At 31.9% G+C, this 19,653-nt stretch overlaps 1 protein-coding gene across 1 annotated transcript in view; it reads left to right on the top strand.

The window, feature by feature from the left end:
* Positions 1–2,393: 2,393 nt before the first annotated feature.
* LOC114328138 (general odorant-binding protein 83a-like) overlaps positions 2,394–19,653 on the top strand; it is a 63,166-nt gene continuing 45,906 nt past the window's right edge. Inside the window, exon 1 of the mRNA XM_028276914.2 lies at positions 2,394–2,522. Coding sequence (XP_028132715.2) covers positions 2,478–2,522 — 45 coding nt within the window. The 5' untranslated portion in view covers positions 2,394–2,477. The remainder of the gene's footprint in view (positions 2,523–19,653) is intronic.

Here is a 19,653-nt window from a genome sequence, read left to right as displayed (position 1 = left end):
AGATAAAACTTTAAACATAATTAAAACGAAATTAGACAACGATAATACATTGACAACTAGGACAAGGCAAAATATATCAGCTATAATGGAGTTATTGACATTACGTACCAATAATACCTATTTTCAACTAAATAATAAATTCTATAAACAAAATTTTGGTCTAGCAATGGGCTCTTCTTTATCTCCATTATTGGCCAATATATTTATGGAGGATTTCGAAAATAATATCATTTTCAAACAAAATTTAAAACCCACAGTATGGTGGAGATAATATGTAGATGATGTGTTTTCAATATGGCCTCATAGATCAGAATTGTTGGATACATTCCTGAATATTATAAACGATCAAGAAGAGACAATAAAATTTACAATGGAAAAAGCATACAATAACACTTTGCCTCTCCTCGATATTTTAGTCTCAAATAAGGTTACTGGATATGAGACTCAAGTGTACAGAAAACCAACACACACCAACAGATATCTCAATCACAAATTAAATCACAACATCAACGTTAAAAGGGAATAATTAAATCCTTATATGATAGAGCCAAATTTACTTGTTCTAACGAAAATTTATTTTTATAAGAAAAACAAATGTGAACATCTGTTTTATTATAAAATGATTATCCTTTATGATTTATAAATAAAGAATTGTCAAGATTGGATCGAATGGTACAGAACAACTAAGAACGGGATCCTACAACATTCACAAGAAATAATACGAGGAAAATATCAATACCATATATAAAATGACTGACTATCTGAGAAACTTAAAACAATTGGAAATAAATTCAACATTTCAACAACATTCAAAACAACAAACACACTGAGATCTATTCTATCTAAAACTAAACCTAACAATGAACAAGAAAGAACAAAGAATTGCATTTATAAAATACCTTGTGAATGCGAACAATTTTATTTAGGTAAAACATCAAGACCATTAAACGTTAGAATAAGTGAACATTAGTCTTATATTAAAAATAGAGAACTTGATAAATCTCAAATCTGTCAACACGCATGGGATAATGAACATAGAGTTCAGTGGAGAGATTCAAGTATAGTCATGAAAGAATCAGATAGTAAAAAAAATCAAAGAAGGGGCTCTAATTATGCTAAATGAAACCAACTGTGTCGGAAATTCCTCGGTAGAATTCAGTAGGATGTGGTTACCCATACTGAAAGAGGAAGTCAATAGAAAGAAAATACCACGATTAGTAAGTCAATAACATATCGAGTTAGTACAAATTTTATATTTTAGTATTACTTATTGTATATCTATGTATTATTAATATTATTTATAATTTAAACATATTAAAGTCAGAATTTGGTATTAGTTTTTTGAAAGTAAATTAAATATAAGACCAAATACTTACGATGTCGGGATAGTATCATGAGGTTTTTTCCTGGTTTTCCCTCGTGATTTACTATGAAATCTCTAACGCAAGAATTTTACTGTCATCGTTGCATTTGGTTGTCTTTTTAGACAGATCACATGCTACGATTTTTTTGTGACGGATATTCTTGAGTTGGGATTGATTTCATGTTGTCGAATAAACTATCTTTTAGTAAAGTCGTCCCAGGAACGCAACTCATAAATATTGGCGATATCATTTTAAAATCTTCTACTTTAAAATATATATTATACGTAACAACAGCAACAACAGCAACGTAACTTAGCAACAACATTTTTGTTTATTTTAGTAGTATTTTGTATTTTGAAAACGAAACCCGATTTGAGCTTCGAAACGTTAATAAAATTATTTTTTGGTAACATTGTGGCTTATTCCCATTAAAAATAGTTGATTATAAAAATGCCACAAGGAAATAGCTTCAGAATAACATTCTCTTGTTTTTGTGAAATTTTTGTGATTCACCCATTTTCTTACGCCCCTCAAATCGTCAGATTTTTTAAATAAACACTCTTCTTCACTTACCTTGTTTTAATCTGACGTTTTTGAGTTTTTCTAAGGATAGATTTTTTTATGGACTGTCTCCAACTTATGCCTCTGTATTAAGAGTCATATATGGTAGGGATACATTTTTACAGGGTACAAGGTTTCTCCCCATATGATTTTCTGACGCGCTCAAGTAACGCGCAAAGTCTCCGCTTGTGCTCCCCTACTATATTAAAAAATTAATATTATTTGATGCATTCAATGAAATGCCACATTAATGTAATTCTATCTTACGAAACTAAACATCTTATGCATAAAAAGGCAAATAATTAATAACTTTAATATGCAATACTTAACAAGGATATTATGTGGTGTGCTAATATCCTAATAATGTACATAATAACAGTGCAGTACAAAGGGTGATCAAAAACAAACAAATGCTAACATCCTGGGTTAAATGGCATTTATTTAAAAATTAGATGTTTAAAAGTTGTCAATTAAATAATTGTATATAAATGTAGGAGTTTTGCGGGATATTAACTTAGTGATTTGTGGGAATCCTGAGAAAGGTCATACAATATGAAACAATTTATTTTTTTGGAGATTTTAATTTGTGGGACAATGGTGAGTATATTTTTTTTTGGTTTCACATTTTATCATCTACCGTTAATTTGTTTTTGTTTTTGTAACACAAAACCTGAAATTTGAGTCTATGGGAAAAACCGTTTCAATTATATAATAATTTTATCTTTATCTTCTTCCTTCTCACTTAAAGGATTAGTTTTACAGCGTGTTCCGTGTTGTTTCTTTTTATTCTAATTCCATCAGGATTTTCGACAATTGTATTTCATGTTGGATACCGTATCCTATTATATTTATTGACAGCAACTCTGAATAATGTTGTAGTCGATTTCCCTTACCGTTGTCTTAGATTTGTCAGCCATGATGTTCTTCTTCTACCAGCACCACGTTTAGCTTTGCTGTTCAGAATGATCAGATGTAAAAGTTCATATTTTTCAGGTTGTCTCATAATGTGTTCCAGCTTACGTCTTATTATATTGACTAATAGTGTGTCTCACTTTGACTTTACTGTACAGGTTCTTATGACCAACAGTGATGCCAAACTTTGTCAGAAACAGGTTTGAAGCAAATAGACTTTTTTCTAAAGAATAACTATAAAACCTCTTTTAATTCTCTAAAACCTACTATACGTTATGAGCTCGTACGTAGAGGGGATATTTACAAATTCGCGAGCGCCAGTAGTGGCAAGTCTGTAAACGTTTACTGGAAATTTGACATAAATGTCAAAGTGATTAATTTAAAATTAAAATTAAAAACATTAATTATAAAAAATATTAGTTGGTCAAAGCTGTGGTATATATTTTTACCTTAAATATACTTACGTCTTAAATACTGAATTTAAGTTTTTTTAATGTTCCGTAATATGTAATTATAAATTAATCTTAGCGCCATCTACACGATAATTGTGAAAGTATCCGAAGTAAGAAATTCATATTTTATCAATAGAACGTCAAAATAATTAGCAAAATCTTAAAAAAATCTATTACAATTTAATTACTTTTTTGCGTTGTAAATATTAAGCGATGACAATTAAATAATAAATTTAAAAATTACCGGTAAAAGTTGAATTAATAACCGCTAGGAACGACACCAGCGAAGCTCAGAGCGTATACATCTCCTTTGCGCGGTCTAATCCCAATTATGCACACAAAGCTGTAATAGCGCAGAATTCACGGAAGAAACTCATATAGTCCATGTGGTGACACCGCTCCCGTCTGGAAAAATTTCTGATTCGGTTTCTTTGTGGATTCCTATTCAAAAACGCCCCCTTTAAACTAATCTGAAGGGTACCGGGCGGAACTTTTGGGCAGAAATTGTTTAAACAATTTTTTTAAAGAAATACAAAGTATCACGTTTTTTGCCCCGGAACGTATATTTTTGAGTTTCTTGGGTCATTCTGAACAAGAAAGGTATCTTGTAAATTTTCTCAGAAATTGATGGTTTTCGAGTTATAGGCGATTTAAAATCTGAAAAATGCGAAAATACGCATTTTCGAGGCTTAAAAACTCATATTCAAATTAGTATTTTCGAGGTTGCCAGATACATAAATTGAAGACTAAATATTCAGCTTCAAGATTCTGAAGAGTGATCGCGTCCAATTTTAATATATAGTTGTTTTTTAATTGTAAAATATGCGTGTTTATCCGATTTTTTGCCGGTGCGGCGCGCTCCGTTTCAAAAATCTCCTATTTTCCTCCAAAAAATATTTTTTTCTAGATTCTTTTCGACATTCTAAATAAAATAAGTTTTTTGACATTTTTCTCAAAAGTTAATAGATTTAAAGTTATAAGCGATTTAAAATCCGAAAATACGTTTTTTTGTCATTTTTCGGATTTTAAATCGCTTATAACTTAAAAAATATTAACTTTTCAGAAAAATGTCAGAAAACTTATTTTATTTAGAGTGTCCCAAAGAATCTAGAAAAAATATTTTTCGAAAGAAAATAGGAGATTTTTGAAATGGAGCGCGCCGCACCGGCAAAAAAATCGGATACACGCATATTTAACAATTAAGAAACAACGGTAAAAATTAAAGTTAGACACGATCACTCTTCAGAATCTTGAAGCTGAATGTTCAGTCTTCAATCTAAGTATCTGGTAACCTCAAAAATACTAACTAAATATAAGTTTTTAAGCCTCGAAAATGCGTATTTTCGCATTTTTCAGATGTTAAATCGCCTATAACTCGAAAACTATCAATTTCTTAGAAAATTTACACGATACTTTTCTTGTTCAGAATGACCCACAAAACTCAAAAACATATGTTTCGGAGCAAAAAAACGTGATCCTTTGTATTTGTTTAAAAAATTTTTTTAAACAATTTCTGTCCAAAAATTCCGCCCGGTACCCTTCAGATTTGTTTAAAGGGGACATTTTTGATTAGGAATCCACAAAGAAACCGAATCAGAAATTTATTTTAGACGGGAGCGGTCTCACCACATGGAATAATAGGATGTATAGGAACTGCTTCAGTTCTAAATGTTTATAACGAAATTTGCCCCCTTATTTTCAAACCTGAAATAAGAGGTTGAAATAGCTATCTGTATAACAAGGGAGCAAAGTGCTACTTTTCTTCCCGAGAATAAAGTTTACTGCCCGACGCTTAGTGGAGGGCAGTAATAATTCAAGGGAGGAAAAGGCACTTTACTCCTTTGTTATACATACGGCTTTTCCACCTTCCTCAAATAACAAGTCATTATTTCATTTTTACTTAATTTATTTATGAAACTAACCAACAAAATTTATTAGAACTAAAACTAACAAGTAGGTGCAATATTTATAACTGTCAACTGTCAAATATAAGTCAAATTATTAATGTAAACATTGTTAAAGCAAAATAGCAATTTACTGTTTTTTACCATTGTGCAAAATACAGGGTGTTTTATAAATAAACGTTAAAATGTATAGGTTAAATATTATGAATGAAATACCATGACGTCACTTTACTTTTCCTCCCTAGGGAGGCAATGTACAATTTTGCTCCCTATAATCAGGTCCGGAAAAGTATACTTTCGGTAGAGGTAGGTGGAAAAATGTTTTACGCATTTATTTACATCAGAATATGAAAATATAAGTCTTTAGACAAAGAGTGGATCTAGGATTAACGCTCAACAATTTTTTTTTCTAAAAGTTATAACCTTCCATATTTGACCCCTTGGGATAAACAAGTTATGATATCTAAGCAACAAGTTCACCAATCGGGCTCTACAATTTTTTTATGTTTAAACATGAAAGATCTTCATTTTAAGTTCTTAAAAAATAAATTAAAGTTATTTTTAAAATAAATAACTCAATTGCGAGAAAACGATCATTTAGGATTTTCGCAGGCTGTTTTGCAATAACATATTAACAGAATTAAACTTACCACAGCTCATATTGTAGGTTTTTTAATTTACTACAATTTTCTACTAAAAAGTTTTTCTCTAAAATGAATATCCTATGATGCAAAATTAAAAATCCTTAAAAATTGCAAATTTAATAAATGAAAAACGTCATAAATAGAAAACCGCATAAAATTTTTGGTTACATTTTGGTAGAAGTTATTGTTGCCATCGTACTTTACAAGACCTGGTAGGTTTCAAAAATTTCTGAATTGTATCACGTTTTTTCACCCCCAGCCTGGTTCTAAACTTTTAGTCTAGTCAACGTAGAATGAAGTAAACACTTCTGTTGTACGAGTATGTAGGCATATTAATTTATTAAAATTCTTAAAATTTATCCACAAGGGAGTGGAAGTACAAAACGTTTTCGGTCAAACTGACCATCATCAGTGTAAACCTGGAAATAAGTGAACCACTTAGATTGAAATGCAAAAGGGTGAAATTTTGACAGTTAAAAAAGAAAATGTGGTTACTTACGTCCAGTGTACAAGTAATTGAAACTAGCCATTTCAATAGGTGTAAAAACCTCTAAATAACATTATTGCTACATTATAAGCTGTATAATAATCGACAATAAGTCGATGTCTTAAGATTATATAAATATCACAAGTGGATGTAGGTCATCCTTGCTCAAAAATTGCACAAGCTTGTTGTGATCAGGTGAGAGGTTAACAACCAACTGATTAGACAGATTGGTGCCTGAAAATTTACGACAAGATGTCAAGGAAGATAGGTGGATTTTTCAAATGTCACCCGAAAAATTTTTTTGACAAAGTGAATTTATATTTAACTTTAATTGTTAGATTGGGAATATGCAACTATTAAAAATGTTTGTCGTGAATTCTAAGTTGTAAATAAAGGTTAATGAGCTGTAATATATTCATTAGAGGACCGAAATCAAAGGCAAAAATCTACTCATATGCTGTGATGTCATAGACTGTTTTTCAAATGTAACCGACTGAAAATAATTATATTTAGTTAAGTAGAGTTGTGATGAAAGAATATTACTGAAATTATCTGGAAATATTTAAAAAAATTTTAAAAATTTAAAAAAACATGGTATTTTAATGGAGTAACATCTGTAGAATTTGAAATAATTGCGAATAAGGAATGGTTGGTTGCATATGTTTCCGGAGAACTAAAAAATATAATAAGAAATTACCAATCTATAGTTATGTAATGTAAATTATGGGAGGTATTAAAAGAAAAAGAGCAGATATTAAATGAAGGAAGTGGAATTAAAAAATGTACATATCTTAATCGAAAATTTTTAAAAAATTTGTTATGTCTTGAAAAGTTTGCTGCATATTGAACTATTGCAAATTCAAATTTTGAAAATTATTGAAAATGGATGATAAGGTTAGTTGCATATGTTTCAGTGGAATAATAAATTAAATAGAAATACTATTAATAATATAAATTGTGTGAAGTATTAAATGAATTAAGACTGATATTAAATTAGGAAAAATTGTGCTGAAAGAAATGTACATGTTTCAATCAAAAAAGAAAATTATTTTTGATTGTAAGCTGTAAATGTAAAAAAGTATGTCACATATTGAACTATTGAAATTCTAGATTTGAATATTGTATTGACCAATGTTGAAATTAAGTAAATTTATTAAATGTTGATAGCTGAGATTTATTTTTAAGTTTAATATAAATGAAAAGCAGAGTGAATCAGTGAAAAAAGGTTGGGAATTCAACAAAATTTTTGGTTATTGCCTATATTAGAATGTCATATCCGAAAAGATCAAGGGTTCCAGGGTGTGATTTTGATATAATGAGAAAATGATTATGTTAAGTGAAAATAATTAGACAATGAGATGAAAGAGATAGAGTATTGTCAGAAGCACAGAGTGAAAAAAAAAACAAACAGATTGTGATGCTTCTTATGTAGGAAGAACCTATAGATCACTATCTACTTGAGCAGCAGAACACACTAAACGTGACAACACATCTGCTTTCTCTCACCATCTCAAAGTCAACAAACACCACCTTAACATCCCAGATGGTGTGACTTTGATTCATAACATCTAATATAAAAAATACCCTTCGTTTTGATCTATATGAAGATTTAGAGATTGTCAGAGACACAAGGACAAATCCAAATTGTGTTAACCGCCAACTTTCTCTTAACCGTGACTTCACCCCCATTCCTAGACAATTATTTCCATAATTGTATATTTCTATCCGGATTTTGACGGGAATAATGACCGGGCATTGCCGGTTAAGAAGTCACATGAAGAAGCTAGGATTGGTAGATGAAGCAAAATGCAGATTCTGTGAGGAAGAGGACGAAACCTCAATACACATACTCTCAGAATGTCCTGCATTGCAGAACTCCAGGGCCAGATACCTAGGGGCACATGAAATAGAAGAGGAGAACCTGCCTGAATTGAAGCCCGACGATGTCCTAATCTTTCTTAGGAAAATAGGACTGGAAGAGCATGGCAAGCAAGGGGGACACAATAGATCCTACGGGTCGCAGTGTACCTATCACCCCTATCTACATACATACATACATCCACTTTCACATTGACCTTCTTCCCTAAACATACCACTACAAACCTAAACTAAATAAAAATCCAAACAATATACTCAATCAAATAATCTTTTAGTATCTTTTAGTTTCTTTCACTCTGTGCTTCTGACAATACTCTATCTCTTTCATCTCATTCTCTAACTATTTTTACTTAACATAATCATTTTCCCATTATATCAAAATCACACCCTGAAACCCTTGATCTTTTCGGATATGACATTCTAATATAGGCAATAACCAAAAATTTTGTTGAATTTCCAACATTTTTTCACTGATTCACTCTGCTTTTCATTTATATTAAAATTAAAAATAAATCTCAGCTATCAACATTTAATTTTACTTAATTTCAACATTGGTCAATACAATATTCAAATCTAGAATTTCAATAGTTCAATATGTGACATACTTTTTTCCATTTACAGTTTACAATCAAAAGTAATTTTCTTTTTTGACTGAAACATGTACATTTCTTTCAGCATAATTTTTCCTAATTTAATATCAGTCTTAATTCATTTAGTACTTCACACAATTTATATTTTTAATAGTATTTCTATTTTATTTATTAGTCCACCGAAACATATGCAACTAAGCTTATCATCCATTTTCAATAATTTTAAAAATTTAAATTTTCAATAGTTGAATATGCAGCAAACTTTTTAAGACATAACAATTTTTTTAAAAATTGTTCGATTAAGATGTGTACATTTTTCAATTCCACTTTCTTCATTTAATATCAGCTCTTTTTCTTTTAATACCTCCCATAATTTACAGTACAGAACTATAGATTGGTATTTTCTTATTATATTTTTTAGTTCCCGGGAAACATATGCAACCAACCATTCCTCAGTCGCAATTCTTTCAAATTCTACAGATGTTACTCCATTAAAATACCATGTTTTTTTAAATTTTTAAAATTTTTTTTAATATTTCTAGATAATTTCAGTAATATTCATTCATCACAACTCTACTTAACTAAATATAATTATTTTCAGTCGGTTACATTTGAAAAACAGTCTATGACGTCACAGCATATGAGTAGATTTTTGTATTTGATTTCGGTCCACTAATGAATATATTACAGCTCATTAACCTTTATTTACAACTTACAATTCACAACAAACATTTTCAATAGTTGCATATTTCCAATCTAACAATTAAAGTTAAATATAAATTCACTTTGTCAAAAAAATTTTTCAGGTGACATTTGAAAAATCCACCTATCTTCCTTGACATCTTGTCATAAATTTTCAGGTACCAATCTCTCTAATCAGTTGGTTGTTAACCTCTCACCTGATCACAACTTTGTGTAATTTCCGAGCAAGGATGACATACATCCACATGTAATATTTATATAATCTTAAGACATCGACTTAATGTCGATTATTATATAGCTTATAATGTAGCAATAATGTTATTTAGAGGTTTTTACACCTATTGAAGTGGCTAGTTTCAATTACTTGTACACTGGACATAAGTAACCACTTTTTTAACTGTCAAAATTTCACCCTTTTGCATTCCAATCTAAGTGGTTCACTTATTTCCAGGTTTACACTGATGATGGTCAGTTTGACTGAAAACGTTTTGTACTTCCACTACCTTGTGGATAAATTTTAAGAATTTTAATAAATTAATATACCTACATACAACAGAAATTTTTACTTCATTCTACGTTGTGTTAACGAAGGTATACAGCCAACTACAGGGTTTACCCTTTGAAAATTTCTAGTCTAGTCTTCTAAACTTTGTGATAATTATCTGAAAGGGTCAGGAACCAAAAATCCGTATTGTTATCCTCTGATGCATTTTAGGATGTAAAATAATGCAATACAGATTGACGAATTAGTCGACAAGGGGATCTAAAATTTCATCCATTTCCTGTCGTTCATCTCGATAACAATCTATAGCGGACTAGTTCCTTATATATTCACAATTAATGTAAATACAACATAAAATGAAAAATAAATATGATTCAGATTTTATTACTGAATAGGGCTATGTGAGCTTATACGCATTTCAGGTTTAACCTTACCCTCTTCATGTAGAGGAGCCGAACTGGAATCAAACATTCTTCATCTTTTCCGTGTAATTATTAAAATAATTACAAAGGATGCAACAGCACCATCTATGAATAATTAGCTCAAAAGAGACAGGAACTAAAAATCCGAATTGTTATCCTCTGATGCATTTTAGAATATTTCTAGAAATAATGCAATACAGATTGATGAATTAGTCGACAAGAGGATCTAAAATTTCATCCGTGTCCTGTCGTTCATCTCGATAACAATCTATAGCGGACTACTTCCTTATACAGTTGTGAACGTGCTAATAACCGGCAAAATAGCGCAAAAGATAGAAAACGTATTAAGTTGTAAGATAAAAAGAAATGAAACTAGTCAAGCTGGGAGATTTAGCGATGTTAACATATAAATTCACATTACATTAATTGTTTCCCACCTTTACACGTATCAGAGGAGTATGTCAACTAAAACTGTCACTGTGACATAGGCAGTTGCCAAACAACAATCAATAAAATGTAAACTTTTAGGTTAATATCGCTAAATATTCCAGCTCGACTAGTTGCATTCCTTTTTATCTCACAACTCAATACGTTTTTCATCTTTTGTGCTATTTTGCCGATTACTAGCGCGCGCATCACTGTATATTCATAAATGTGAATAATGTGATTTAATTACGGAATAGGGCATCCACTATGAGTGCTTATACGTATTTCAGGTTTAACGTTACCCTCTTCATGTAGATGCACTGAACTGGAGTCAAATTTTCTTCATCTTTTTCGTGTAGATATTAAAATAATTACAAAGGATGCAACAGCACCATCTATGAATAATTAGCTCAAAAGAGTCAGGAACTAAGAATCCGAATTTTTATCCAGAAAATAATGACTACACTGCAGAAATCAAAGTCAGCATCGAAAAAGCACGTTCTAATTTTATGAAAATGGAAAAGGGCATATGTAGCAAAGATTTAACATTAGCTCTTAAAGTAAGCCTAACAAAATGTTACGTATACAGTGTACTATACTATGGAGTGGAATCATGGACGTTAAATGTAGAGACAATGAGACGACTTAACGCCTTTGAAATGTGGACCTATAGAAGAATTATGAGGGTTTGCTGGGCAGATAGAACGAACAACGAACTACTCAGAAGAATAGGTAAAGAGAAGGAAGTTGAACTTACAATTAAAGAAAGAAAACTACAGTATCTCGGACATGTGATGCGAGGCGAGAAAAATATGGCATCCTGCGACTCATAATGCAAGGAAAGATAGATGGCAGAAGAAGCATCGGAAGAAGACGAATTTCATGGCTGAAGAACCTGAGAGAATGGTTTAGATGCAGCTTAAAACAACTATTTAGAGCTACTGCCTAAAAAATTAAAATAGCTATGATGATTGCCAACCTCCGTAGCGGAGATGGCACCTTAAGAAGAAGAATAAAATGCATTTTAGTATGTAAAAATAATGCAATACAGAGTGATTGATTAGTCGACAAGGGAATCTAAAATTTCATGCACGTCCTGTCGTTCATCTCGATAACAATATATAGCGGAGTAGTTCCTTATATTCTCGCAAACGTGAATAAAAAATAAAATGAAAAATAAATATGATTCAGATTTGATTATGGAATAGGGCATCTACTATGTGCTTATACGTATTTCGGGTTTAACCTTGCACTGTTCAGTGCAACGTGTAGAGACATTGAACTGGAATCAAATCTTCTTTATTTTTTCCGTGTAATTATTAAAATAATTACAAAGGATGAATACCACCTATGAATAATTAGCTCAGAGAGTCAAAGGGCTTTGATTGCAGTTCAGTGCTTCTACACGGTGCTCTGAAGACGGTAACGTTAAACCCGAAATACGTATAAGCACATAGTAAGTAGATGCCCTATTACGTCATCAAGTCTGAATCATCTTTATTTTTCATTTGGGATAGTTGTTTCTGTTTGTTTCCGGCAACCTCTTTTAATTTCTTGTACATTATGAAATGTATCGTGTTACTTTTCATAGTGTTCGATTAATTTCGTCACATTTTTTAGTATGAAATTATGTTTTCGCATGCCTTATCTTAGTAAGTAGTTTACACCTGTTTTATTGATTTCGAAAAGGCCTTTGACAAAGTACAGCGTGAACCACTAAGGCAAGTTCTAATAAACAAAAATATAGACGGCCGAGGTATTCGAGTTAAATGCAACCTATATTGGAATCAAACAGCAAATGTGAAGGTTGAGTGTAGGCTAACAGAAGAAGTTCAAATCCGTCGAGGAGTCCGACAGGGATGTATCTTATCGCCACTTTTATTTAATCTGTATAGTGACACTATCTGTCAACAAGCACTAGCGAAATAAGATATTGGTCTGATAATAAATGGTGAGACGATCAACAATAGGTATAAGTTATGCTGACGATACGGTTCTCCTATCGGGAACTCTAGTAGAACTACAACATCTCGTTCAAAGTCTCAATATATTTATACTGTGACAGTTACGGCTTCAAAATTAATTAAAAAAAAACTAAATTTATAGTAATCGCGAAATCAAGGAACATCAGAGCTAATCTTGTAATAGAAAATACAGCGATTGAGCGTGTGTCCTGTTATAAATATCTAAGTGTTTGGATCACAGACGATACTAATCAAACAAAAGAGATTAAATGCAGAATAGAAATTGCTAGATCAGTCTTTAATAGAATGCACAAACTCTTTTGCAATCGTGATATCAACATAAAGTTACGAATACGAATGTTGCGGTGTTAGGTCTTTTCCACCCTGTTATATTAGGGTGGGCCGAAATTTTTTTATTTTTTTTTAAGTTGTAATACCGCGGAAAACTTGCGAATTATAATTAGAAACAAAATAAAAAAATTTTTTTCAAAATCGGTTAATATCTTCCGGTCCCGCATTAGCCTTAAAGTTTGACTATTTTTTAAAAAAACTTAATTTTTCTTATTTTGTGAAAACATTTTTTTATATTTATTTTTTAACGTAATAGTTATTTATGTGTTGAGATAGACCCTAAGAACATTGTGTTTTAATTTGATTGTGATTACTGGATATCTTCCGGTCCCGCGTAAGCTCCAAAATATGCCAAAATATTGGAAATTTACAGTTTTTACGAATTTTTTTTCTTATGTTTAATTAGTTTTAAATCGTTCCAGTTACGATATTTTTTTAAAAAACATTTCTGGTTGCTAAATAAGCCTAATACAAGCAGAATTTTTTTAGTTATGACTGAGTGACATAATAGGGATTATAAATAACAACGAGCATAGAACCTTTCAACTTATATCTGTATTATTATAAAAAAAAGTACAATATACAATTATTAGTTAATTGTCTGCATTATTGCCTCTATTTTGTAGCTGAAGAAGGTACTTTGAAATCTGATTTACTGGCGAAGTCTGGCATGGCTGATCGCGACAGTAGAGTACTTCTGATAAATCCGTCTCTAGCTTCAGCACCACAAACTCTGCCCGAAGCTTCCGTCACTAGTTTCACACAACGCTCAACTGCCTGTGTGTGAACTGGGAATTTCTTGTAATTAATGTTCCAGTTAAGGAGGGAGTCACTGTTGATGTACGATTTTATCTCTTCATCACTGACCTTGGCCAACAGTGGGGGAGAAGATAAGTCGCAGTTCATCCACTTGACAATATCTGAGTAGTCTTGAGCATCAAAGTTGATTTTCGGCGGTGTGAATGTCCTTACTTTCTTCCTTTTTGAATTTATTTGCCTTGCCTTTAGAATTCGACGAAGTCCGAGCTGTCTTATCAGTTTATTGTCGTCCTCAATCATTGCCAACATCAAATTTTCGGGGTGGGAAAAATAACCATTTTGCTCAATCACTCGGTTTATAACAGCAAGCAAAGGCTCGGGCAAATATCTCGTTGATTCAATTGCTTGGTAAACAAGCTTTGGACCATCTGTAAAGTTTTTGCTGTTTTTGATAGCAAACCACATTGGCATATACGATTTCAAGATAAACAAAACTAGCTCTTGAAGTTCAGGTGAGGGGTTTTCTTCACTTATGTAAAGTCGCAACGTTCTATTTGCTTTGGTCAACCACCTCGAGTGTGATAAGTGTCCGGGATCTCGTACAGACAAATCCCCATTACATGTCCCAGATTTTATCGCAGTGGAGATATCAAGTAGGTACTGTTGATCCTTGCTGAGAACCTTTCTGTCTACCTCCGGTATCTGACAATCTATAGACTGGAAGTTAATTACCGGCAGTTTTTGACAGGCAACAAGTTTTCACCGATTGGTCCTCTTGAAGTACTAGGCCCGGTTGTTTTGCCGTCTAGATGTTCAAAGAGGTGCCGGAACGACAGCTCATTAAAGTGGAGCAGGCAAATTGCCCATTGGACGGGCCTCCTTAAATATAATTCAATTCTTCGAATTATCCCAGTTTTCAACCCCTAAATTCCCCACAATAGGTTTGTGTGAATATAAACGATTACTATTACTTTTAAAAAACAATTAATTATCAAATTCCAAAAATACGAAAAAATGTTGAAATTTCAATATTTCGGCATATTTTAAAGCTTATGCGGGACCGGAAGATATCCAGTAATCACAATCAAATTAAAACACAATGTTCTTAGGGTCTATCTCAACGCATAAATAACTATTACGTTAAAAAATAAATATAAAAAAAATTTTTTCACAAAATAAGAAAAATGAAGTTTTTTTAAAAAATAGTCAAACTTTAAGGCCACTGCGGGACCGGAAGATATTAACCGATTTTGAAAATTTTTTTTTTATTTTGTTTCTAATTATAATTCGCAAGTTTTCCGCGGTATTACAACTTAAAAAAAAATAAAAATTTTTTACGGCCCACCCTACTGTTGTATGGAGTTGAGGCTTGGACACTAAAACAGTCGACCATAAAAATGACCGAAGCATTCGAGATGTGGTGCTATGGGCGCATTCTCAAAATATCATGGATGGACCGCGTCATTAACACGCAAGTAATCCAAACTTTAGACAAAGAATTCAAAATTATAAATGAGATAAAACTAGAAAGGTGGAATACTTGGGGCACATTATGAGGGTGAAAAGTACGAACTTTTAAGAAATATCATGCAGGGCAAAATTAAGGGCAAAAGAAGTGTGGAAAGAAGAAAAATATAGTGTCTTCGAACTCTACGTGAATGGTTCGGGTGCAGTTCGATTGAGTTTTTAGGCGCGCTGCTAACAAAGTCCCAGTGGCCATGTTGATTTCCAATCTCCGCTAGGAGTGGCACGTGAAGAAGGAGAATATACCTTATCTTCTCCCTGTTTATTGCATGGATCTTCTTGTATTTTTTATATGTTAAAAAATTTTTTTTTTTTTTTTTTAGAACGATGGTATTTCGTTTTTATCTACTGTTGCTAAAATTTTTAATGGGACATTTTTCGCGGAATTACAAATTGAGCCTGATTCATTATCCGCTATGAAATATGCTCCAATTACATTGGTCGATGTAGAACGTTTATTTTAAATGTACCTACAGCTGCAGTTACTGAATAGTTTCCAGCTTTATTTTTACATTGTATTACTGTAAAATTGCAGACTAATACTGATTTGCTAAATGTCAAAGTTAATTTAAATTGTTTTGTTAATTTTAATTCAACAATCGTTAATTGTTAAGTTCCATTTTGTTACATTTTGAAAATTATGTTTATTTTATAGTCCAGAAAGCCACTGCGCATCCGCTAGGAAAAATATTCTAATTCGGATTTTTTGCACAATCTTACTCAAAAAGGACTCTTTTTATCAAATTTGCATGTTGCCAGGGCCAAAAGGTGGTCAAAAATTTTTTAAACGTTTTTTTTTTGTTTTTTTTCTAAAATATTTTTTTTTGCATGGAACAAAGTTTTTTTTAGATTTTTTGGATCATTCCAAACAGAAAAGGTCTTTAGTGACTTTTCTCTAAAAATGATAGTTTTTGACATATAAGCGATTAAAAATTGAAAAATTGCGAAATCGGCCATTTTTAACCCTCAAAAACTATGTGAAAAAGTTAAAGTTTGAATGTTGCCAAAGTAAGTAGATATTCTTTAAACATCGATTCATGAAATCCCGAAGAGTTTTTTGCAATACAATATTCAAAACTCCTTTGTTTTTTAATTGATAATCAAGCGTGCGCGACACTATTTTCCACCGACAGTATGGTGCAAATAAAAGGAATAAATTCGTTATTTCGTAAATCGGCGACTTTAAGGAAAAATCCCGAAACAGGTCGATTTGTATTTTTAAGTTGCGATATTATGGCGTATATGATATACTAGTGACGTCATCCATCTGGCCGTGATGACATAATCGATGATTTTTTTAAATGAGAATAAGGGTCGTGTGCTAGCTCATTTGAAAGGTTCTTCAATTCTCTATTTATTAATATAAACATTTATATAATTATTTATACAGGGTGTCCTTCTAATTCTTTTATGTCAAAAAATTTAATTTAATAAAAATTTTTTGGACACCCTGTATAAATAATTATGTAAATGTTTACATGACTGAATAGAGAATTGAAGAACCTTTCAAATGAGCTACCACACGACCCCTATTCTGATTTAAAAAATAATCGATTACGTCATCACGCCCAGACGGATGACGTCACTAGTATACCATACATGCCACAATATCATAACTTAAAAATAAAAATCGACCTCTTTCGGGTTTTTTTCTTAAAGTAGCCGGTTCGCGAAATAACGAATTTATTCCTTTCATTTGCACCATATTGTATACACATGCAACGGTGGAAAATAGTGTCGCGCACGCGTGATTAGAAATTAAAAACAAAGGAGTTTTGAATATTATATTGCAAAAAACTCTTCGGGATTTCATCAATCGATGTTTAAAGAATATCTACCTACCTTGGAAACATTCAAATTTTCAGTTTTTCACACAGTTTTTGAGCGTTAAACATGGCCGATTTCGCCATTTTTCAATTTTGAATCGCTTATATGTCAAAAACTATCATTTTTAGAGAAAAATCACTAAAGTCCTTTTCTGTTTGGAATGATCCAAAAAACCTAAAAAAACTTTGTTTGGAATGATCCAAAAAACCTAAAAAACTTTGTTCCATGCAAAAAAAATAATTTTATAAAAAAAACAAAAAAAAAAAAACGTTTAAAAATTTTTTGACCACCTTTTGGTCCTGGCAACATGCAAATTTGTTAAAAGGAGTCCTTTTTGAGTAAGATTGTGCAAAAAATCCGAATTAGAATATTTTTCCTAGCGGATGCGCAGTGGCTTTCTGGACTATTATTTTGATGTTTAAATTTGAATCAACCCATTTTAGCCTAAGATTCCTTATAGCCGATCGTACGGATGATGCAATAATAATGTTTAACAAATTATATCACGCTTCCTTAGAGGTTCGACTAAAGATTAACATCAACAAGACGCAAATCATGACTAATCTGGTGCTAAATCATAATATTGTTGTTGATGGAATGGATATTGAGCAGACTGCATCTTATAATTACTTGGGATATGAAATTTCGGTTGGAAAGAAGTAACCAGACGTAAGAGCTTCCACGTCGCATAGGAATAGCCCGGGCAGTGTTTGGTAAACTGAACTATGTATTTAATTTGGATTTACCTATATGCTTCAAAAGGAAAATCTTTGACCAGTGAAAATCTTCAAAAGGAAAATATAAATGATACAATTTTAAGTGGTTTTGTTGCTAATTAACCTATTTCTCCCTTTTTTAATAAAAATATTTCCCTATACATATAGACGCCCTTTTCTTCAATTTTTGTTGCCTATAAATCCTAGCTCTGATTATAATATGTTACTCCATCTAATTATTTCTATCCCTTTAACAAGCTTATTTTTTAAGCTTCATTGCCAGAAAAGATACAACATTTGCTGGATTCTTTACATGCTACGTGTTTTTTTTATTATTTATTAAATTAACAATGCACCTAATCTTAAGACTAACCAGCAATTTACATTTAACTTAATCTACTACTGTACTGTCCTAGGTATTCCCAACGGTTCACCTTAGAATTTAATAATTATTGTTGCACACATCACCGTTGTGGCTAGGTTCACTGTCCGAATTTAAACTGACACTGACATTTTTATAGATTTATCACTATCACACAAGTTCAAAAGGTTTGGTGCGTTTGAGCCTGCGGACTAGGCTTTGATTATCTAAAAGTTCTAACACTTCCCTGTTTGTATGGTTGTGGAGTCGTTTTTGGTGACCCTTGGCAATCTTCTTTATTTCTTCTTTGATTGTTGCTATACGAAGTTCCCGATGTAGATCTTTGTTGCGGATATACCATAGAGCGTTGACTATGTTTCTTAGTATTCGGTTTTGGACTCTTTGAAGGCAAGCATAGTTACTCTCACTAGTACAGCCCCATAACTGTAGACCATAGGACCATACTGGTTGGAGCATTTGTTTGTAAACTAATACTTTGATTTTGATTGTAAGTTGTGAGCTTCTACCTAATAACCAATATAACTTCTTGTACTTCAGTTTTAGTTCTTCGGTTTTCTTTCTGATATGTTCCTGCCACTTTAATTTACTATCCAAATGTAGCCCTAGATATTTAACTGTTTGCTTGTACGGAACGATTTTATTGTTTATTCTAACTGGGTGACTATTTATTTTTTTGTAGGTGAAATCGATATGGGCAGATTTCCCTTCATTGATTTTTATGCGCCATTTATTATTCCAGGTGTTTATTTTGTTTACTGCATTTTGCAGGTGTCTAGTTGTTTCTTCGAATGTTTCACCGACTGCTAGTATTGCAGTGTCGTCTGCAAATGTTGCCAGTTTAATATTTTCTGTAACAGGTATGTCACAAGTATATAATAAATATAGTATGGGTCCCAGAACACTGCCCTGTGGGATTCCTGCTTTAATTGGCCGTATTCTGAATATTCGCCTTCCTGTTTAACTCTAAAAGTTCTATCTTCTAAATATGATTGTATTAGATGTACAAATTGGATGGGAAGATATCTTTTTAATTTTAGTAACAAGCCTTTGTGCCACACTTTGTCAAATGCTTTTGCTATGTCTAGAAAAATAGCTGAGCATATTTTATTCTCCTCCAGGGATCTCTCTATAATATCTGTTATTCGATGAATTTGGTCTATTGTTGAATGTTTATTGCGAAATCCAAATTGGTGGGAAGGAACAATTTCCCTATGGTCGAGTATAGGTTGCATTCGTGCTAGAAATATCCTCTCAAATAGTTTGGATAAAATTGGTAGCAGAGATAT

Source organism: Diabrotica virgifera, chromosome 4 (genome assembly GCF_917563875.1).
Source record: "Diabrotica virgifera virgifera chromosome 4, PGI_DIABVI_V3a".
In the NCBI taxonomy this organism is placed as follows: Eukaryota; Metazoa; Arthropoda; class Insecta; order Coleoptera; family Chrysomelidae; genus Diabrotica; species Diabrotica virgifera.
Note: the sequence above shows the minus strand (reverse complement) of the source record. Positions and strands in the feature narration are given on the sequence as shown.